At 39.8% G+C, this 24,072-nt stretch overlaps 1 protein-coding gene across 1 annotated transcript in view; it reads left to right on the plus strand.

The window, feature by feature from the left end:
- pard6a (par-6 family cell polarity regulator alpha) overlaps nucleotides 1-20,852 on the plus strand; it is a 96,415-nt gene extending 75,563 nt beyond the window's left edge. The window contains exon 3 of the mRNA XM_080187064.1: nucleotides 17,768-20,852. Coding sequence (XP_080043190.1) covers nucleotides 17,768-18,612 — 845 coding nt within the window. The 3' untranslated portion in view covers nucleotides 18,613-20,852. The remainder of the gene's footprint in view (nucleotides 1-17,767) is intronic.
- Nucleotides 20,853-24,072: the final 3,220 nt, after the last annotated feature.

Below are 24,072 nucleotides of genomic sequence, written 5' to 3' on the forward strand. Positions count from 1 at the left end.
GGAAAGGTGATTTGTAATAGTTGTTTGTAGAAAGAATTTCTAAGGTTCACTTGTTTCTTTCTGTACGAAAGCTTCCAATGCTACTGTTGCAATTTCACAAAATAAACAGCCCACTGTTACCATGTGCAAATGGTCATTCTTCGGGGCTGAATCTTGACTGACAGCTAACTGATCCCTGATCCTGTCGTTGTGCAAGTATTATGTAGCCTGAATCAATGGACAGCAAAGGGAATGGTAGGGGGAAACATCTGTACTGTTTTCCCACTCTTGTGGGAAAAAAATTAGCTAATTCAGAAACTAAAATTTGAAACTTTGGTGTGCAAAGTCATTAAAAATGTGACTTTAGCCACAACTTAGCACCAGGATTCTGAGGTTGGCCTAAGTTGCCATATCGGTTCACTAACTTGCTGAAATGTAGTAATCAGATGTTGCTACAAAAATTGAACCCTTCAACCTTTCACACTGCTAGATAGTAATGTAGCACATGGATAGAGTGAACCCTACGTAGTGCTTGTAATTAGGTGGAAGTTGTTGCCATGAAAATAATTGTACTACAAATATCAAGGTGGAAGGTAGAATCACAAGCCAGTCCAAGTAATTTTTTTGGGCGATTCCGCCTGATTACGCAACAAATTGCTTAACCAGTTGCAGCTCTTTGAAGGAACAGAAATGATGGCTGGGGATGATGTGGGTTTTCTCTGGGTGCTCTAGTTTCCTTCCACAGTCCAAAGATGTGAAGGTTAGGTGGATTAGCAGTGGAAAAATGCATGGGACTGCAGGGGAAGGGGAGAGCCTGGGTGGGATGCTTTTTTTGGAGTTGGTGCAGACTCTGGCTAGAATGGCCTCCTTCTGCATTTTAGGGATTCTGTGTTTGCTGTGTATATGAATTTTTAAATTTCCTCCACTCTTTAGATACCATGCCCTAAAGGACTTGGGGGACCATGGCTGGTCCATGATTGGCAAAGTACTGCAGTGGTTTCCATTGCCTTCTGCAGTATGGCAGACCAGGAAACGTATTGCCCATTGTCTGCTATTAGGTGTAGTGAAGGAAGTCACAGGCTGATGATCAATCTGTTTGGCCAAGTTATAAATGCACCTTCTGTGGTGATCCGGGACCTGAAGTGGAACTTGAGGCTGGAGTGCCTAGCCTAAAAGTAGGGATGTTACCACTGCACCAGAAGACCTCATCAAAGTGCCACTTAATAAAGTTTGATGGAGCAGTGAAAAGCATGGATATGGAATTGGCTGAGATTCAGAGGGCAAAATAGTAGTGAATGGTTGTTCAGACAGGAGAATAAAATAATACGTGGTCCTCTGATTTGGTATGCAGGACTTTGGGTTTCCTCTGGGTGCTCTGATTTCCACACAGTCCAAAGATGTGTAGATTAGATGGATTGGCAATGATAAATATGCAAGATTACAGGGATTGGGTGGCATGGTAGGCCTTTTCAGAATTGGTGTAGACTTAATGAGCTAAATGGCCTCCTACATGGCAGGATTCTATGGCACAAGGTTATGTATAGAAATGTTTGGTAGGATTTGTTATGCCCATTGTAGCATGTGAAATCTTTGGCTTTACAGAGACTTAAGCAACGTTTGCTAATTTTGCTCAGTCACTGTCTCAAGTAAAGCATTGTGCCAAACCCTGGGTATCAAGTATTAACAAGAATGTTGGCACCTTGGTGAGGGTGCATGTGAGATTTACAGGAATGGTACTAGGGATGAGAAACTTCAGTTGTGATTTCTTAGCTTACAGCATAAGAGGTGACTACCATTCAGCCCACTCTGTGTTGACCCTTTGAAATTAGTCCCACTCCCCTACTTTATCCCATTACTCTTGGAGCAGAAATGGTTAAGGAGGAATAGAATAAAGATGTTAAAACCATGAAATCTTTATATATGATAAATGAGTAAAACCTGTTTCAAATGGCAGAAGGATCTACAACTAGAGGACAAAGATTTAAGGTTATTGCAAGTACCAGATGTGACATCAAGCTATTTTAGTCTGAGTTATGATCTTTCTAGAAAGATAGATTATAACTTTCAATTGGCCAAAGTTTATCAGGCAATGGGGATAAAGTATGGGAGTGGGACTAATTGAATATCTGGCTTTGTCAAGGGAAGATCAACCTTAGAGTCCTTTTGAGGCAGTAACACAGAAGTTAGATAAGGAGAACCAGTGGATATGATTTATTTAAATTTCCAGCATGCCTTTGACAAGGTACTGCATAGGAGGCTGTTAAATAAGTTAAGAGCCCATGCTGTTGAGGGTAAGATCCTGGCATGGATAGAGGATTGGCTGACTGGCAAAAGGCAGAGAATGGGGTTAAGGGGTCTTTTTTTCAGGATGGCACCTGTGACTAGTAATGTGCCTTGGGTTGGTGCTGGGACCACAATTTTTCACAATAAATGTTAACGATTTGGAAGAAGGAACTGAAGGCACTGTTGCTAAGTTTGCAGATGATACATTGTAGAGAGACAAGTACTATTGAGGAAGCAGGGGGGCTGCAGAAGGACTTGGACAGGATAAGAGAGTGGGCAAAGAAGTGACAGATGGAATAGAATGGGGAAAAGTGAGGTTATGCTGGAGGCATAGGGAAATGCTCAGGAAATCAGAAGCACAAAGGGACTTGGGAGACCTTGTTCAAGATCCTCAAGGTTAACATGCAGGTTCAGTCAGCAGTTAGGAAGGCAAATGCAATGTTAGCATTCATGTCGAGAGGGCTAGAGTACAAAAGCAGGGATGTACTTTTGAGGCTGTATAAAACTCTGGTCAGACCTCATTTGGAGTATTGTGAGCAGTTTTGGGTCCCATATCTAAGGAAGGACGTGCTGGCCTTGGAAGGATTCATAAGAACATAAGAAATAGGAGCAGGAGTAGGCCATCCAGCCCTTCGAGCCTGCCCTGCCATTCAATAAGATCATGGCTGATCTGTCGTGTCTCAGTTCCACATTCCCGCCCTCTCCCAATAACCCTTAATCCCCTCGCTTATCAAAAACCCATCAACCCGCGTCTTAAAAATATTTAGCGAGGTAGCCTCCACCACCTCAACGGGCAGAGAATTCCAGAGATTCACCACCCTTTGAGTGAAGAAGTTCCTCCTCAACTCCGTTCTAAACCGCCCCCCCTTTATCTTGAGGCTGTGCCCCCTAGTCCTACTGTCCTTTCTGAGCGGGAAGAGCCTCTCCACCTCTATCCTATCCATCCCATTCATCATCTTATACGTCTCAATGAGATCTCCCCTCATTCTTCTAAACTCTAACGAGTACAAGCCTAGTTTATTCAGCCTCTCCTCATAGCTCAACCCCCTCAACTCCGGTATCAGCCTAGTAAACCTCCTCTGCACTCCCTCCAAGGCCAAAATATCCTTGCGTAAGTACGGCGACCAAAAAAATCCATAGAATGAAGGGCTTGTCGTATGAGGAACGGTTGAGGACTCTGGCTCTGTAATATTTGGAGTTTAAAAGGATGAGGGAGGATCTTATTGAAACTTACAGGATACTGCGAGGTCTGGATAGTGGATGTGGAAAGGATGTTTCCACTAGTAGGAAAAACTAGAACCAGAAGGCACAACCTTAGGCTAAAGGGACGATCCTTTAAAACAGATGAGGAGGAATTTCTTCAGCCAGGAAGTGGTGAATCTGTGGAACTCTTGCCGCAGCAGGCTGTGGAGGCCAGAATGTCTTTAAGACAGATGATAAATTCTTGATTAAGGGGATCAGGAGTTATGGGGAAAAGGCAGGAGAATGGGGACGAGAAAAATATCAGCCATTATTGAATGATGGAGCAGACCTGAAGGGCCAAGTGGCCTAATTCTGCTCCTATGTCTAATGGTCTTATGGCCTAATAACCTTTTCAAAGGGTCAGTGCAGCCTAATGATGTAAGATTCTACAACTTGTCTACATGACTACATGTTCTCACAAACTGATCTCTTAATGGCATCAATGTTGAACTGTAATTTGCCTTGGGATGTTTCTGCCTGTTTTAGAGCTTTATTAATGCTACTTGCAAAATCAAGGGCAAAGTGGTTAAAAACCCTTATCACAGCTATTTTATCCAACTGCTACCAGAAGTTAGCCCCCCCCACCCCAAGCACACACCAAGGCTAAAAAAAAGGGTGTAAGTTGAATAAAACAAACAAACAATGGCAGAAATGGGCAGCAAAATAGTTTCAATTTAAAATGTTGTCCAGGTGAACCACGTTCCTTTAAACATATTTATCACAGAAAAAATGTAACCATAACTGAATTACTTTATTTAAGCCTGCTGTTGCTAATTCTGTCTCTTTCTGGACATGTTTCAAAGCACCCCTTTTGCTTTCACATTTATTTTCACATGTACCATGTTGAACTAACATGCATGCAGATATTCTAACTGTTAGAGTGAGTGCTTTTTTAAATATGCAGCTGGAAAAGTACCTTGTGGTTTCTCTGCAAGTTAGTTACTTTTAGTTAAAGGCAAAATAGTGCAGATGCTAGAATCTGAAACAAAAACACAAAATGTTGGAAAATCTGAGCAAGTATGATGGCACCTTCCTTGGTGGAGAGAATGCCTGCTTGTAGAACTGCTCACAGATGTTTGCTCGCCTTGTTATATAATGGACAAACTTAATGGTGAAATCTCCTTTTACAGTCTGCTTTTTGCTTTGTGCCATGGTTTTCCACATGTATATCAACTCCCCCTTCTCTCAAGTTAACACATTTAACCGTCTCTCAGGCTTAGCCATGCTAAGGTTTTGCGTATCTTTGTGGGAAGATTGTAATGACACATGACAGCCTGTCCAGCACTCCATGATTTTGCCCTCTTGTGTGGTCTATCTCTGGTCTGGTTGGCAAGGTCATATGACAAGATTAGACTATTTCAGCTGAGTAACCAGTGTGGAATTTTGGCTCATCACAGTTATCATTACAGGGAAATTGCTTTTCTGCCAGTGGGAATGGTTGACCACTTCAATATTTTTAAGAAGCGGGTTGATGGGTTATTGATAAGCGAGGGGATTAAGGGTTTTGGGGAGAGGGCGGGAAAGTGGAACTGAGCCACGACAGATCAGCCATGATCTTATTGAATGGTGGGGCAGGCTCGAAGGGCTAGATGGCCTACTCCTGCTCCTATTTCTCATGTTCTTATGTTCAATGTAACTAGCATTTTGTCATCTGAGTTTGACTCATTTGCAGTTTCACCGCATGTTAAATCATTAACATATATTGGGAAGAATAGGGTATCTAACACTGGGGAATTTCACTCCACTCCAGTCTGAAAATATCCATTAAGCACTGATCTTTCCTGTCACTCAGCCAATTTCATATCCATGTTGCTTTTTCACAAGCTCAACTTTGTTCAGAAAATTCTGAGCAGCACTTTTATCAAATGCTATTTGAAAGCCAATGTACACCACAACAGCATTACCCTCATCAACCCTCACTGTTACCTCTTTAAAGGTTTGGCAAATTGGTTAAACACCATTTACAAATCTGTGCTGGCTTTCCTTAATTAACCTACATTTACCCAGGTTTCTATTTTATCCCAAATTGTTCCTAGAAACTTCCCCACCACCGAAGTTAACTTGACTGAGCTGTAGCTACTGGGCTTATCTTTACACCCTTTTATTGAACAAGGGTGTAACATTTGCAATTCTCCAGTCCTCTGGCACAGGAATTACTTTAGATTTCGGCAGACCAACCCCTCCAATTGGTTTACTGATTGTACTCTAAGAGCTGGATTTAACATCACCACAAAACACAACACAGGCATCAGTCTTTTGGAATCCAAGTGGCACCAACACTCTGAAGGATTCTGTTTGAAACATGTTTGAACATATCTCTACAAATTCACTGTTATCCACGTTTGTTTTTTCACACATTGTAAAATTGCAATTGCTACCCTATAAAAACTGTTTAATTTAAATACCGGATATATAACAGTGTGCACATGACAAGTCAGTTAAGAGTTGCAACATTTAATGACAGTTCAAAACACTGTAAATAGTGAACTTTTTCCAGAAACAAGTGACGGAAATATTGAGCAGGTCTGGCAGCAACTGTGGAGAGGACATGTTGACTTCTGTTTGAATGTTTGGGCAATTTGCTGCAATTCACATTTCTGAACAATTCAGATAGCAGTTATTACAAGTTTAATACTTGTTGCTAATGATGACACTAGAGGTGCTGGAAAGAATATACCACCACCTTGTTGGGTTAAATGTGAGAACATGATCAGCAATACAGTTGATTTGAAGACTGTAGATATGATCATTGTTAAAAAGTATCCTTTATACAGCAATCAATTCTGTATGTAAAGTACAAACGTTCCATCACATGTTCAGAAGAGCATGCTTCATTGTGGCTTACCTCACCTGAGTCAGAGGATTGGAGATCATCTCTTTTCATCCAGACCAGCATTCCAATCCTGCCCCTATTTAGGTGGCATCTTTTGGATGAGCCATCAAACAGAGGCCCTATCTACCCCTTGAAGGATCCAATGATCAGATTCAAAGAACTTTGTAGTTGCCAATGTTTAACCCTCAATTATTATCACTAAAACAGGTTATCTGTTCATGATCATTATCTGTAGGACCTTGCTGTTGGTGGCCATTTTGCAAACTTCACATCAAAAAAGGTATCTTGTTTGTCTCAAGTGCTCTGGAATGGTTTAGGGATCAGAGGCACGTTATGAATGCTTGTCTTTTGTCTTCTCTCCAATGGTTGAAATTATCATTTAATCTGAACTAAAAGCAGAAAATGCTGGCAAAATATTGTCTACAGGCACTTGTGCAAAGACTGGCTTGGTCATGTTGAATGGGAAGCAATGAAGTTAATTCCCAACCTTAAGAATTTAGGTCTGTCCAACATTACTGAATCATGTCTACACAGACCTTTCCAGTTGTGGCTTAAACTTGGTCTACATTTCTTGGCTTCTGACGATTCAGGGATAAATGACTAAACATGGTAAATCCTTAACAATTTATCATTTTGTATTTTAAAATAGTATTTTAAGTAATTATCAGCCTCTGAAATTCCAGTCTTATATCCTTAAAAATTGCCAGTTACGAAGGTTAAAAATACATTTGATCTTGATGTTTTTAGTCCCATACAGCAAAATAGTTGCAGCAATTGCTGCATCTCCATTCTAATTTTATGAATGATAGCTCCTGATGTGGGGAAAGGGAGTCATGATTCAAGTTTCCCACTCTGAATTTGTTCTGCTGTTATGAACTGTTGCTGTTAATTGGTGCTGAAGATTTATCATTCTCTGTCCCCATGTCATCCCTGCATTATAATTCTGTAGTTGGTTCCATTTCAATTCCTGGGGGTGGGTGGGGAACCTTTACAAGAGTGGGTACTAGAATCTACCCATATGTTAACTGGCCAACTGATTTATTAAAATTGTCTCCTTGGTATCTTCCATTCTTAAGCAATGATTCATAAATGCTATATATATGAGCCTACTTTAATGCGAAGCTCAGAACTTCTCTGTATATCACAGGTGGACAATTATTTTCTGTGAATAATACTTTAACTACAGGTGATGTGGAATATACTTTTCCTACAATTGTGTTGTGATCATCAGAACTAACCAACTAGATTCCTGTTCTGCTAATCTATTAGCCACAGAACAAAAATCTTTTCTAATGTAGCTGAAGATCACATACGCAGTGTGAATAGAAGGTACTTGGATTGAAAACTGCTAAATCAAAATTCTTCAGGAGTCCATGGATAGGCGCATACTTTGATTCTGCAAAGATATATTTTGTGATGCCAGATAACTTTGGGCAAGATTTTCACCCACTGTTGGGTAGGGTAAGTAGCTTTGAGCTCTCTGACAGCAATAGTGGATTTTTCCACCTCAGTGCCCGCAATTTGAAGAAGATGGTGGGCAGGGCTTCCATGTCATATCAGTTCCAGCAGCAACTCAATGAATCAATGATCTGGGCTCCATTTTTTTTTAAAGGCTCCCCAATGCACAGCGAGCAAATTGAGACAGTTTTCACCCAGGTCTTGCGTCCTGCTTTCAGTTATGAGGTCAGGTGTTTAAAAACAAAACTACCACAGAATGGTTTACTTCCTCCCTAGCTGTGCTTACTGGTATAATTACAATTCAAGAATGTTCCTTAAATGCTTTTTTAAAAAATTGTTCATTGTAATTGGCATATTTAAGACATTGAGTAATAGGATGTTTCCTGCTTCAGTGCATCTTTCAAAACTAGATGAGAATATTTATTTTGCAAGAAACAAAAATCACCTTCACTAAATTCATAGATCAGAGTTTATAAAGGATTGTCTTGACATACGTTGTTAAAAGATCTCTGAAAAAGAACAGGATCCCTAGAGCTATTATTTTTGTACTTCAAAAGTGGCAGTATCCTAAAGGATGGCTGGCCACAGCCACAAGATGTTAATTATAGATGGCGTTAAAGAAAGCTGCCACATTTGAGGATGGAAAATAACATGCTTTAATTTGCTAGAACCTAGCAGGTCATTGTATGGGGACAGAATAAAAGGGGCAAGAGGCAAGACTGGTTTATGTACATTATAGTCTGCAAATTGAACTGAGCTGGGGGGCAGGGAGAAAGAGACAAAATGGTGCACAAAACTGATAAAGCAATATTTTCTGTGTAGAGATTAGTGTACTTCAGAAGGCCAAAGGGAATCAATTTCTGCAGAATTTTGTGGTGACCAGGTGTTCATTTTTAGAATTAAAGCAAAATTTATTTTAAATAATATAACTCTTTGCCCAGTTGAACTTTATTGATTAAAAGTAGGCATTTTCTTTAATGTAATCTGGAGCTTTGGTCAGTCCCCAACAATCAGCATTCCAAGAAAGTATAGCTTGAATCTCTAAACAACCTACTGTGTGGGAACATTTTTCTTGTCATGCTTGACTAGTAAGTTAAAGTTAATAATCTTAAAATCGCTAACTTTGCTCTGTTCTTGGCAGACTGGTTCCCCCTTCCATGTTTTAAAATATGAAATTCAAAAGCATCAATTTAAATTCTTTGCCCTCTAGTAGGCCTAGTTGTTTTCCAAGGAAATATCCTTGGACACCAAACAAACCTTAGTGCTTCAATGCATTTTTTAAAAAATTGGTACCCTTAACTGCTTTTATATTGTGCGAAATCCCATGCTAGCATTATTGGCATCCGGTACACATCTCTGTTGTAGTTGACTGTGACCAAAAATAAATTGGCTAGAATCTACCATAGCCCAGCAGCCAGGAAGATGCAGAATCCTGAAAAGACTCAAGCTGGCTGCACTAAAGCCACATTTCAGGAAACCGTGCTACAATCCTAGGTTTTCAGTGCGATATAGAAACACTCAATTTGTGTATTCCGTGCTTATTGATGAGCAAATGGTCCTATTTTGCAGCATGTTTCAGGAAATTTGTGAACTGGATTCTTTGAGTTTGTAATAATAGGAATTTTAAACAGCATTGGTCATTAATAATTAATGTTCCTGCTGTATTACTTTTGATCCTTGTGTATTTACACCAACTGGTCCAAAAGTGCAAAAGCAAGATGCCATATGTTTGTCTTACCTGATGTATGTTTGTAAATTTGCCCTAATGATCAAATTGGATCAATTTGGCAGTTAGTATTATCTGTGAGCAGCTCCAAGGTTACTAGTTTTTATTTCATTTGGACCAGTGGAAAAATATTATTTTGTGTGCTGTTAGAAGTTATGCAATATTGATTTCCAATAGTGCTTTTGGAAGAAATGTGTGAAACCTAGTGTTTCACATTGGGTGCTGGACATTGATTAAATGTTGTGAAATTTGTAACTTGTACATCAGTTGCTGTTACACTAGCATATCATTGTTCAACAAGTGATTGTAACTTTCAGTTAGATAGGTAGAGGGGACCAAGGGTAAAAATTAAGTTATAAGTCCAAAGCCAGGTTAGTTGTCAGGAAGTGGTTCTTTTTGCAGAGAATAGTGGGACCTTAAGAATAGGCTGCCATCATATGCACTAGATGCTTTCACTGAATTCTGTCAAGTGAGAAGTTGGTCTTACAAATGATTGTTACATGCTGAAACTTGGGCCAGAGTTATCTCCTGGACTATCAATTGCCAAGATGCGTTGGAGAGGAATTTTCTATAATTTCTTTCCCCAAATTCACCTGGGTTTTCTTTGTCTTTCCATGCCTGACCCAGATCACATGGTTTCAGCTGGGATGAAGAATGCACAGGATATCACACTTGTGTGGGAGAGGCAGAATGGACAAAAGGATCTTTACCTCTATAAATGTTCAATGTTTGTATGCAAGTTGTATGTTAGTATGCAACTTTGCATTTGAACTTTGACATTGAAAAGATTAAGTTCCGGGTCTCCAAGATAGAGCCAAGACAATTTTTTAATAGGTTAAGTGAGTGGATAACAAGGGGGCAGATGGCATATAATTTTAGGCATTGATGTGGAAAACGGCTAATGTTACGCCGTTGTTTAAGAAGGGTGCCAGGCAAAAGGCGGGGAATTATAGGCCGGTTAGTTTAACGTCTGTGGTAGGTAAAATGTTAGAATCCGTCATTAAGGAGGAAATTGCGAGGCATCTTGAAGGGAATTGCTTGATAGGGCGGACGCAACACGGTTTCATTAAAGGGAAGTCGTGTCTGACAAATTTACTGGAGTTCTATGAGGATGTGTCTAGGGCAGTGGATAGAGGAGAGCCGGTGGATGTGGTCTTTCTGGATTTTCAGAAGGCGTTTGACAAGGTACCTCACAAGAGGTTATTGCAGAAGGTCAGGGGACATGGAGTTGGGGGTAGGGTGTTAGCGTGGATAGAGGATTGGTTGTCAAATAGGAGGCAGAGAGTGGGGGGTCAATGGGTGCTATTCGGATTGGCGGTTGGTGACTAGTGGGGTGCCCCAGGGGTCGGTGCTGGGGCCTCAGCTATTTACCATTTATATAGATGATCTGGAGGAGGGAACCGAGTGCAGGGTGTCGAAATTTGCTGATGACACCAAGATTGGGGGAAAGGCAAATTGTGCGGAGGGTGTGGAGAGTCTGCAGAAGGATCTAGAGAGGCTGGGCGAATGGGCCAGGAAATGGCAAATGGAATTTAATGTTGGCAAGTGTGAGGTGGTCCACTTTGGTAGGAAGAATGGTAGGAAGGACTATTACTTACGTGGCGAAAAACTGCAGCAGGCGACGGTGCAGAGGGACCTCGGGGTCCTTGTGCATGAGTCGCAAAAACCCAGCTTGCAGGTGCAGCAGGTGGTCAGGAAGGCGAATGGGATGCTGGCCTTCATAGCGAGGGGGATTGAATATAAAAGTAGGGAGGTCTTGCTGCAGCTGTATAGGGCATTGGTGAGGCCGCAGCTGGAGTACTGTGTGCAGTTTTGGGCGCCGCACCTGCGCAAGGATATTTTGGCCCTGGAGGGAGTGCAGAGGAGGTTTACTAGGCTGATACCGGAGTTGAGGGGATTGAGCTATGAGGAGAGGCTGAATAAACTAGGCTTGTACTCGTTAGAGTTTAGAAGAATGAGGGGAGATCTCATTGAGACGTATAAGATGATGAATGGGATGGATAGGATAGAGGTGGAGAGACTCTTCCCGCTCAAAAAAGACAGTAGGACTAGGGGGCACAGCCTCAAGATAAAGGGGAGGCGGTTTAGAACGGAGTTGAGGAGGAACTTCTTCACTCAAAGGGTGGTGAATCTCTGGAATTCTCTGCCCGTTGAAGTGGTGGAGGCTGCCTCGCTAAATATTTTTAAGAAGCGGGTTGATGGGTTCTTGATAAGAGAGGGGATTAAGGGTTATGGGGAGAGGGCGGGAAAGTGGAACTGAGCCACAACAGATCAGCCATGATCTTATTGAATGGCGGGGCAGGCTCGAAGGGCTAGATGGCCTACTCCTGCTCCTATTTCTTATGTTCTTATGTTCTTATTCAGTTTGGGCATAAGAATGCATGATCTGTATATTTAATGATTTCTAAATTGGAACCTTGCACCATTCCACCTCACATACACCATTTTGTAAAGGTCTTGCTGCTGCTTGTTTTTCCCCTCAATACAGGAATATTGGGACTAGTTTGTTTCTCCTGTTACAGCTGAAATTAGCTATCTCAACACAGATGATGAATTGAATCAGGGGTCTCGTGTTCTGCATAATCTCAAGGAACTGAATGTACAGCTCACTGTCAATGAATATTTAGCACTAAGCTTGGGAAGCTGCTGCAGAGGTACAGTAGGGAAAAGTCACTGTCTAAGGCATTTTAACCATAGTACGTAAGGGGGCAGGAAGCTAACCAAATACCTGATGTGAAATGTATATTGCACATATCAGGAATATTGCAATTGTATTGTGGTACTTTGAGTGGAACATCCTGTATGAATAAAAGCTGAATTTTACTGCACTTTCTGTAACTTTCGATTGTAATATACTTTTACAAATTTGTGAATGAAGTGTATTTTTGAAATAATAAGAAATTGTTTTTGAAATAAAGTAGAACTTAGGAGTAAGTTGTTGTTGTGCTTTAAAATCAGTTAATACTAGAGAAAGCTGCTTGATATTGAAATACCATACTGTATGCTTAATTGGCTATCTATTGTGGTTCAGTGGAGCATCATTCCGGAATGCTTTTTTACAAGCATTGAATGACATTTTTCTGGGCAAACATTAAATTCATCTGTGGTTGACACTGTTAAGTATGTTAAGCACTATCCTGTGACATGATTTGCTATATGCCTACGCTGTAAAAGTTGCAAATTAATTTAACAAGAATTCTAATTTTAAAGATTTTCTCTTCAGTGTATGCTTGCAATTGTGCTCCTTGTAACTTTTTTACAATATTAAGTTAGCCTCAGCTTCTATGTAGCCTGCTTAGATGCATTTTAAATTGGAGATCTAGGCTCCGAGCTAAGCAAGGATGGTGGGACTAATTTGGATGGCCCTCAAACAGCTAACGGAGGTGCAATGGGTCAAATATCCTATATCAGAGTAACCAGAGTAATGAAATGTAATAAAAATGAATGAGAAATGTCAGGTTATATTTTGTTTTAGGACTGTTGCAGAAGGACAAAAGTAAAGATTTCATTTGCACTTATTTTTTTCACAGAAAAGCAGATTTAATTTGGTGTCGGCTTTTTGATTCTGTTGTGGTTAAAAGGTGTTAAAAGCAACTTCATACAAATTATTGCATCAGAGGTGGACTTAAAATAAAACAAAGTGCAGATGCACAGGATCCCAACCAATGGGGGGGTCCTCATGCCAGCTGGTGTCTGAGTACCAGTTGGAGCCTAATAACATAATACAGAGCAACATCAAACTCTGGTCGAGTCCTCTTAGAGCAGGAAAACATTGAATGCAGAAGTGATTACGAGGGAGAGAAGCAGCAAAGTGAAGATCTCTTGTCTTTACTTAAGTAACTTTTTTGCAAATTGGTGAAAAAGCCATGAGGGAGGGAAGTGGTGAGCTGGCCAGCTGGTTGACATTCTGAAGCAAGCCATCATTGAGACAACCTGCCTCCGGGGGAGAGCTGGGGAGGGCCAGGCAGGACATCGCTTGGCAGCTAGCAGCAAGGCAAGGTTGTCCAAGTGCCACTGGGCTGGATGAATTGTTGAGAGAAAGCACAAGTCAGCAGGGGGGGGGGGGGGGGGGGGTGGGTGTGGTGTGTGTGTGTGTGACCCAGCTGATCAGGACTTGGAAGCATGCGGTCATCAAGGGGAGTAGAAGTGACTTGCCCCCATTACCAGTGCTGAGGAATGCTGGGCAGGCTGTAGTTTAGCAGCCAGCAGCAAGGTAAAGTCCTTGAGGTGAGGTGTGAAACACTGCTGGAGCTGGCAGAATTTGCAGAAAAGCCACCAGGGAAGTAGTGAGTAAGCCAGTTTGTCTGGGCTTTGGGTAGCTGTTGTTGAGCAGCAAGGGTGGGGTTGGGGAGGAATGACTTGGACTTCAGGCCTTTTATCCCCTTTGATTTTATTCTTTAATATATTCTGAGGTCACTGATCAAACAGCAAAGTTGGAAATGAACCCCTATTCAGTGAATCAGCATATACTAAGTAAGATGGTGATCAATTTGTTGATCATTGGTCAGTTGTTTTGAGGAGTTGCACCTGTTAATTGGAACAGAAACATGTGATTTAAAATCTTTGCGGAATTAGCAGTTCTTAATTTTCAAAGCCTTAGTTATTGTTTAGGTGCACTGGCCATGCTAAATTTTCCCCCAGTCTTGAACTGATGCCAGAATGTGGCAGCTGGGGGATTTTCACAGAATGTAAGCCTACTTGTGACACTAATAAAATAAACTTTAAAACTGTTGCGAACTAAGTGACCTGTTCTGGTAATGAAGTCAAGCTCACTCTTTAATTTATTTCTTGTCTTTGGAGGGAGGTTTTCTGCAACAAGGCCACGTAAAATGTTTGAAATTTGCATCTGTCTTGTTAATTGCAGTGTTTTGAATTTCATATCATGGTTTTTGGCGAGCACATAACACTGCAGTGACTTCAAGATTTTCTCAAAAGCAACTGGGGGTGATGGGAGGGTGGTGAAACAAATGCTGGCCAAGCCTATGACATCCACATCTTGTGGAGAAAAAAACTGTCAATAATAAGCATTTAAGTAAATAGAATGATTTTTGAGATCTTTCCTTAAGTTTTTGAGGAATGTTACATTATTATCTTGTAGTACAGACAAAAACAACTGATGTTTAATTTTAAGAAATGGACTCTGCCACCCACCCCATGCCAAATGTGGAGGAAAAGAAGAATGCATTTCTTGTTTAGTAATTGTTAATAATCTGCATAATAATTGCCTTAAATAGAAGTTTAAATATTGTCTTCAAATATTTGAATATTTTGTTTATAGTTCTGTAGTGTATCTAATCTGAAGGACTGTAACTGCTGTTACAGTTGCTTTTAAGATATTCAGAGGTTTTAATAATTGCTTATTGACAGATGTAATGGTAATGTGTCTAGTGATGCTGCCAGTGGGCTGAAAGTGCCCTCTCAATTAAAATACTGCATTTGATGGAATATGAACTTACTATCCAATTTGAAATGCATTTTTGTATGCATGTTTTGGGGCAAAAGAGGGAGAAAACTAGATCTTGATGCCAGGGATAAATAAAGTTGAATTATGTAGTAGATTAAGAATTTAATGGATTGAACAAAAATCAATTGACCTGATATTCTTTTGCTTTTCTTCCCTTCCCCACAAGATGGTTCCCTATTGATTGATTTATTTTTATTTTCAATTTACCATCCAAACATAGATTGGATTGGCCCAGCATAAAAGTGTACTAGTTCAAGTTTCTAGGTTTTGCATTAACATAAACTGACCATAAAGAGTCTCTTTTGTCACAAGGAAAAGTTAATCTCTTGAAGTGGTCTGGTAGACTAACAGTTGCAGCAATGTTTTATCAGCTTGAGCAGCCAAGGGTTGAACTCTCAGGGGTTGCCAATCATTTAAATCCAGTTAGAATGGATTTTCAGGTCACCCAAAAGGTCACCAGAAGAGTAGTACAATGCACTCTGTTCTGAGGATTGATTAGCTGCAATGTACAATTCATAACTTCCACTGTGAATCCCTAGTGGGATGGGGTGGTGGTGGTTGGTGTGTAAAGAGACAACAGTAGTAGAAAAATTGTTTAATTGCATCCCTTTTATTAAAAAAACTTTTAGTTCTTCGAGTTATGCCATCAATATGCAACCTAAATTGTAGTTAATATAAAGAGTAGCATAAAAACAAAAAATGGAAGTGTGTATAGAATTATACAAATGAGCTATCGTTATGTATATTATTGTTAGCCACAAAGCTTCTTCTTTGTTTCCTATCCACAGTTATCCTCCTGTTCTAGAGGAAAAGGTTAGCACTGTCAGAATGGTTATGATCATGTTAATGGGAACAGGTGTTTTGGAATGCCCCAAGGGCTAATTGGTGGAAATGTATGAAGGTTTGTGTAGTGGATTACGCCTTCACTCCCTTCTAGTTTTTACTTTGTTTCTTTATCAAGCTGATAAATGATTGCTCACATTTGCTACAATCTGTACAGCTACATGTCATTGAAAAGTATACCTAGCTAAATGCCAAATTCAAAGAGTAAAATCTTGAACTCAGTTTATTCTAAGATGTACCGTAATGTAACAGTGTAGATATGTAACTGTCACTTTAAAAGTACTTTGGACACTTCCAAAAGTGTTTGAAGTAATATGTACTGGGGAATGGGGAGATGGGAAGGTGTGTGAGGTCCTTGATTTGTAGGGCAGGAGTAGGCATTCATCCCTTAAACCTGCTCTGCCATTAATTTAAATCTTGCTTGTAGTCTCTATTTTACTGTCAGACTACCCCACCCAACCCCTGTAATTATTGATTCTCATCAAACAAAAATCAATTTAATTTGGCCTACAATAAATTCAGTGATCCTATTTCCATCGCTTTCTGGGGAAGAAAAGTCCACATGCTAACAAACATTCAGAAAACATTCTCCTCATTTGTCCTAAAAGAGATATCTCATTCTTAAACTCTGTCCTCTAGTTCTAGTCTCCACTCTGTTTCCACTCCAACTCCCCTGATGATCTTGGTGTTAGGAAAACAAAGGTAGATTTAAAGGGTTTATATTTGTATCGGTAAGCATTAGAAATACGGTATCATTTTAAGTGGGTTGAGTTCAGTGTTTCTGTGGAAGGAAGGGTAAACATTTAGTTAGATTCAAGCTGGACAAAGATGTTTGTGTGGGCGTTGGTTTTAATTCCAACTGTTTCTATTGTGCTTGGAGAGGGTTATGATGTGAAGAATAAACTCAGTAGTTGCTTAGCAACAAGGGCCTTTGAAGGTAGAAAGGTTTTTTGTTTTCGGTTTGGCTGAATTTGTTGGCATTTGGAGACAGGCCATGGAAGCAAATATTTTTCTGCTGGACATGGGAATGAATATCTTTCTCCTTTGTCAGAAGAGAGACTGGGCAGGGCAACGCTGCAAAGGGGCAGGCTTCCCAAAGAATAAGATATATCCCAGATAATCAGGGAGTTGGGATGCAACTTCAGTCTTCAGGTTTCTTCAAGAGAACAAAAACCAAGGTGGTGTTCAGAAGAATTCAAGGGGGAAAAGTAAATAGTGTTGTGAATTAGACAGCTGCAGTAACCAGATTTAAAGTCAGAAAACAGACTTCAGAGAAATCAAAAGCTGATGCCATGTATTGAGTATGGGAATTGATAATGCAAACAATTGTGAACAATTTGTACAACAGTCGAGACAAAAATCCTAAATGGGAAGAGGTAAGACCTGGATATTGGATTCTGCTAATGAAAAGCATTTTTGTGAAAAGATTTTAAAGCATCTTTTTTGGCAGTGCAGTTTGGAAACTCATGACAAACATCTGAGGGGATTCCGAGGTGGAATCCACAGACATTCCCTTGAGGTTTAGAGTGGAGAATGTATTTAACCATAGCTGTCTCGTGTGTTATAAGAGACATTTGTTACCAAGACCGTTGTAGCTTAAGATGTACTTTGTAATTTGTGCTAATCTTAATCTGTGTTATTAAACTAAGGGAGGAGTATTGTATCATAATTGTATTTTGTTAAAATTAATTAGCAGTCCATTGACTCCGTTTCTCAATGTTTTATTCTTTTTTAAAAAGTTAGTCTTTTGAGCCAGGGTACCATTCTGGAATCTCCTGCCCACTTGTAACATCTGATTTGTAACTCTTGTATGTTTCAATAAGACGACCTTTCATTTTTCTAAACTCAATTAATATTTTTGTTTATTGCTCTGTTCTGTGCAAGACCAAATGTTATTTCTGATGCAGAAAAGTAACCAAATATTTTCATCTTTCTGCAGCTGAAGGTGACTGTGGAGCATTTGGAACCAATTCACTCCTGCGTAAGAAGAAAGGTCTTCATGTCTTGCGCCCTGTCCATCACAAGTCAAAGCCCCACATTTTGATTGGAATGCCTCAGGATTTCCGACAAATCTCATCTATTATTGATGTAGACATCCTTCCAGAAACTCATCGTAGAGTTCGTCTTCACAAACATGGCTCTGACAAACCACTTGGATTCTACATTCGTGATGGGGTGAGTGTACGGGTCACCCCTCAAGGAGTGGAGAAAGTTCCAGGAATCTTCATCTCACGGCTTGTCCGAGGTGGCTTAGCAGAGAGCACAGGTCTGCTGGCTGTGAATGATGAAATACTAGAGGTAAATGGAATAGACGTTGCTGGCAAGTCTCTGGACCAGGTGACTGACATGATGGTGGCCAACAGTCACAATTTGATCATCACAGTGAAGCCAGCAAATCAACGAAATAATGTTATTCGCAGCAGCAGAGCTTCTGGTAGCTCTGGTGTGTCAACAGACAGTACACCAAGTCAGTACACCATGACAGCTACTTCAAACTATAACCACTACAGTACAGCAGAAGGAGAAAGTGAAGATGAAGGTGACATAATAATTGAAAATGACATGCCATCATACATTCCAAAAACAGTATTCCCCAATTATGTGAATGGAGATCTAACCAAAAAGCTGCAGCATAACATCTCTCTGAACAGCCCACTGCTAGACAACAAAGAAAGCAAATACAAAGGCTCGTTAAACTCTTTGAACACACACAGTGACAGTCCAAGCAAAATAAGTTCAAGCCATGGAAATATGCGAGAAGATGGAACAATGATAACACTATAGACCACTTTCTCTGTTTTATCACTTTTTTAATATATAAAGGATTGAGAATAAAATTTTATATTTCTCGGTTAATTCCATGTTGAGTTTGACAGGAACCTTGTTAAGGAGATTGGAATCCAATTTTTTGCCCTGAAATATTTGACAGAGGTAAATCAAAAAGGTGTTGGTGAAAGCAAGACAATAAAATTGCAATTGCTTTTTACATTATGGATCTTTCAGAATTGTGCTTCACGTTATTTTGGAAATGAAACATTTTATAACTTGGAATCTTGGTAGTTATCAAATACTTTCAGCTAAGACATCACTTTAGGAGCCAACCTCCCAAACTGATTCCACTTCTTTAAAAACTAAAATGCACGACTTCACACAGTTGCATCTGAACAAATGTTACCTGTGACTGAAGACAGACAAATGTATCTTATGAAATTGCAAAACAAGTGTTTTAAAATTAAGTTAAATAACCTCATACCACAAAACTTGCACATCTTATAGTGACCTCATTAGTAGTAGTATTGATTTTTAAAAACCTTGGCAATTTCCAATTATTTCCATTATCTTCTTGATAGCAGACAGCCCCTTTTTCCTATGGAAAACAATTATGAAACTGTGTACTGACATTTCTGTGGAACACTTAAGTTGCTGTTCTGTTCCCTGAGAGGAAAAGAATATTTGGCTGCTTTGAAAATTTGAACATATAGGTATGCTGCTGTAAAGTAACTTTTCTCATTTTTGGTGGTATGAGGATAATCTGTCTAGCTTTTAACACTACCTGTATCTTGAGAGACCCTGCTGACTTCAGTGCTGTTTATCATGGAGCTTGATGTAGTATTTTATGTTGTAATTTATAGCTTATACTTTTTACAAAGCAATATTCAGCATTGAAATGAGTGAGACTGTAGATCATGAGCGCATTTTTCGTTAGTTAATATTTTACAGTTAAGTCAAAAATTGATAGCTCAATAGTTTTCAAGTTCCTTTGACCTTGACTCAATAATAAACAAGATCAGTAAAATGGAAGCTCTAGATGACTGAAAAGCCTTGATTCAGGCTTTAACCTAAGCAGCACTGTCATCTGCATTGACTGCGTAAATGGCTTTTACATTTTACATTTTTAATTATTTGCAGTAGCTAATTCAGTGCCATGAAAATATGATTTTAATTTTGGTTTTAAAAATAGCATTCCCAGGTTGGGAAGCTATTGGATAGCTTAAATTCCCAGAACAACTTTTCTGCTAGATCAACATTGACTATTAAAGCTTTTGTAATAGAACAGACTTGAGTCTGTTTCAATATAAACCTTTACAGCGTGACTAATCTTCCTTCATTAAAAATGATAGAAATGCTAAGAGTGCTTTCCACATACAAGCCATGCAGACCCTTTGAGGGGCCATTACCAATAAAAATGGGGTTGGTTTCTTTCCTGTATGGAAAAGCAGATCAAGAAATACCAACTGAACTTTTTTAGTCCCAGCTAGTTAGTTGCAACCTAAAATGCTTAAAATTCAAATCCAGAATCCGTTCACTGTTGACCACTAGATTAAAAGCAATAATCAAAATATTTATGTCTCTGCACACTTCAAAAGCATTTTCACTGGTCTGAAGCACAATGACTGGGCAGTTTTAATAAGCTTCCTGTAGAATGAGTAGTGTTTCCTGGCTCTGCTTTCTTCCAAAACAAATCTGGGACTGCCAAAAACTTTTATAAAAAGACAATATTTCCTTAATACTGAAAAGACATTCAGGGAAAACACAAATGGAAGTGAAGTGCTTTCAGGAATTTTCATTTTAAATTGTTGTTTGAATATAAATGACTAATCATGTTATGAAGAATTTATTTCAACCATTTCTTTAACTTATTTCAATGGTGATTCCCTTTTTATTGGTAGTTTGGAGTCAGCAGGGTTCAATGGTGGGGTATAACTTTCCTGAGGTTTTTTTAAGCCCATCTATGTATTTTTGTCAATTTGTTATGCATCTAATTTCTTTAGTAAAGAAATGGGGACAATTTTATCTAACTGGGAATATTTTGTATAAATTTTTTATGAAATGAGGGCAGTATTTTTCTTACTTTTTGTATTTTACCCCACTCATCCTTGGCCTCGACCTGATTTCCCGTAAACTGTACAAACCTTGTATTTATAATATTTAACAGATTAGCAGTCTTAATGGTTCAGGCTGAAAAATATTGTGAATGTTACATAGATGTATGATTATTCAAATAAAAGTTCTTCTAATAAGAACTGATGTGACTTTGGGCTTCTTAAATCAAGTATTCTGTTACAATTTGCATTTATACAGGACTATGCGCTGTACAAGAAAATTATCAAGACACTTCACCAATGGCATTTTTACAGTTGGTAGGGTTCTGTGCTCAGCTTCATTTTATGTCCCCCCCTGCTCAACCTCAATATGTGAAGGTCCTGGGCCACCTGTCTCTGACACTTTCTCCCTACGCTGCTCGTGTACACTTTCTTGCCCCCAACCCAACACAATCTTTACTAGCCCCCTCACATGCACCCCTAACATGCAAAATATCTTTCCCCATTGACCTTTCACTTTGCCCCCTTGTGATTTCTTGCCCTGCCCCCATCCACATGCATGCACACATTCTCTCTCTCTCCCCCCCCGCCCCCACCACTGACCCCTTGCATACAGACAGTCTTGCAACCTGATAAACCTTCAGTGCCTCAAACCAAGCTAAGGCTATTTTTGCATTTAAGAATTAATATCTAAAGCATTTGTACCTGTATCATCAATGATGAAGATAAATGCAAAATATATATCCACCATCTGAATTTTTTTTCAGAAGATCTTCTGGCTATTCTGGCCACTGACATCATTTACAAAGCTTTACCATGGAATGCCACTTGATCAGTTTTCTTTCAATGCATGTTTTGGCATTCAGTTTTGGCTTCATTGTTTTATTTTTCCTATGCATCTTAAGTCATTTAAATTTCTGCTTGGTATGTACTCTCCATTTTATGAAGTGAGCAGAACAAGATTTTTGTTTGCTCTGACTTTTTTCATCAAAAAGCACACACAGGTCTATACCTAAAAATTGAACCTATTAAAGCAGGTACCAAGTTGTCTGCACCAATTATTTTCTCAATCAAAAAAATACAACATCTATTTGTGACTTGAGGGATTGTTAGGACTTGGAAGGTCCCATCAGAAACAGTGATAGGAATAGAATCCATAATACTTTTCCTATCTTGGGGAATTAGGACGATGTGGATTGCTCTTCGAGAGCTGTGAAGTTACAATGATGGGCTTCAGTAATTGCCTTACATTCAACCTTTATCTGGTTGGAACCATATTATCCTTGCTGCATCTGGCTGAGCATCTGTGCAGTAAAGAACATCAGCATGGAATCAGGGTCACTACCTGATGGAAGTTGAAGTTCTGACATGCTCAGTGGCTGTTGGCACCCATGTTCAGGAGTTTGAATGGAAGAAATCAGACTGTCACATGGCATCTCTACCCAATCCTGCTCCTTCATTCATGCTCCCCAACTGCACCCCCCCCGCCCCCTCCCAAACAAACCAGTGGAGTGTATTGCAGCTGGAACACACTTACGGCACCTGAGACTGGCTGCAACACCCAGAATTAATAAACCATGAATGCAACCCAGTTGTGGGCGGGAAGAGAATGGAGTAGGAAGAGAGTGTTGTCAGAGTGGACATGTATGGGGGGCATTCATTGGCTCACTCCTAAAGGTGTGAGACCCATTTCCTGGATACCAGTCTGGACAACAGACACCATCTGGGGAGGTGCCATCTGGCACTAATGTATTTGGCTATTTGAAGTGTTTAAGGAGCAGCTGCCATCGTAGTTGAATGTGGCATACAGGAGTGCACTATCAGCTCACTGGGGGAGAGAAGCACAATTGCAGGTAAATCCCTTAGCCTAACACTAAGGTGAGGCAAATCAATTCACTTCAAGCCTGCATTCTCTCAAAGAATGTATTCTATTTTGATTAATGCCCTTTAGTCTTTTATCATAAGTAGGAGTGAATCAGGCAATCTTACCACCAGGACTGTGAGCGCTTCAGGTTTCCAAACCTAATAAATATTTTACAAAGATCAAGACTTGGGCCACTTAAGCCAACTTCTCTAGGAACGTAGAGGTTTCTTTAGGATTCAGAAGTTTCGTCAATCACATCCTTTATCCTTTTTGAATACCCAAAACGAAAATACTCTTTGTAGTCTGAAGCTATAATTGATCAGAAATTACAATGTGTTACTTTATTCAATAGATAGTATGATAGTAAAAAGATAGTTTAGGGTGCGATCAAGGACATGTTCCTTGCTTATCATATGGATTTAATCAGTAGCAGTACTCCGGAGATGATATCCAATTTCATAAATAACATTAAGGAAAATGGACAGGTACCGGAGGGAGGAACTTCAAGTTGCAGACAAAAACAGGGCTGAGACACTAAACATTTTGAAAGAGCCAGCATGGGTCAAATGGTCTCGTTCTGAGTTTCTACAGCAATCTTGATTTCAGTTATTTAAACCCATGATTTGGAATTCTCCTTAAAACCCATTACTCTGACTACCTTTTGGCCACCCCATTTTCAAAATTTAGTTTTGCCTGCCTGATTATGCTTCTTACTACCTTTTAAATACTTTCTACACCAAACGAATTTCATTTAATTGATACTTTTAAAGTACCATTACCAGTTCTTTCTTGGCACTTAAGCTATATTTGCCACAGCATGTAATTTTGCCAAATTTTTTCAATCCTAATAGCTGTAGCGTTCCTAGCTATTGGGGTTCACTGATTATGCTAGGGATCTGTCTTTGCCAGTGATACCATCCCCTCTTGGCTACAGTCTTAGCTCCAAACATTTTGCAATGTGAGGGTTCTATTGCTAAACCTCCAAATCCATATTCTGTCCACAATGCCCACTTACTTGCACATGATATTAGCTGCCTCTGATTTTCATTCAGTCAATTTGATGCTAAAACCCTTCTCCATGCCAACTGCCATCTTAAACTCACACTCAATTTTGGAACTTGTAGATAATGGGTGGAACTTTCCGAGTGTTGCGCCTGTTTTCAGGCATGAAGAAGTCATAAAGTGGGGCGTGAAGCGATTAACGCAATCTGCACCTGTTTTTGTGCCAGTCCTCACTTTACGAAGGAAAAAAATCATTGGATCGGGAGTCCACCCAAAATGGATGGGACGTCAATTTAAATATTTTAGCATTCATCTGAAAACAGTAAGAGAGCTGCATACCCCCTGTTTTCAAACATGCCTGCCTATACCACCTCGTTCACCCGAGCCGGATCTGTCCAGAAATAACACCTCTTTAGAAGTCGGCTTCTGGTGTCCATCAGTGAGCATTACTGAGGAGGTAAGTGCCTACTGTCAGATGGCTCTGTAGTGCACACAGGGTCGTTTTGTCGTTGCACTTGGGGTTGGGAGGGGTCTGCAAGTGTGTGGGGGGCTGTT

Source organism: Carcharhinus amblyrhynchos, chromosome 4 (assembly GCF_965287045.1).
Source record: "Carcharhinus amblyrhynchos chromosome 4, sCarAmb.v2.hapA, whole genome shotgun sequence".
Classification (NCBI taxonomy): Eukaryota; Metazoa; Chordata; class Chondrichthyes; order Carcharhiniformes; family Carcharhinidae; genus Carcharhinus; species Carcharhinus amblyrhynchos.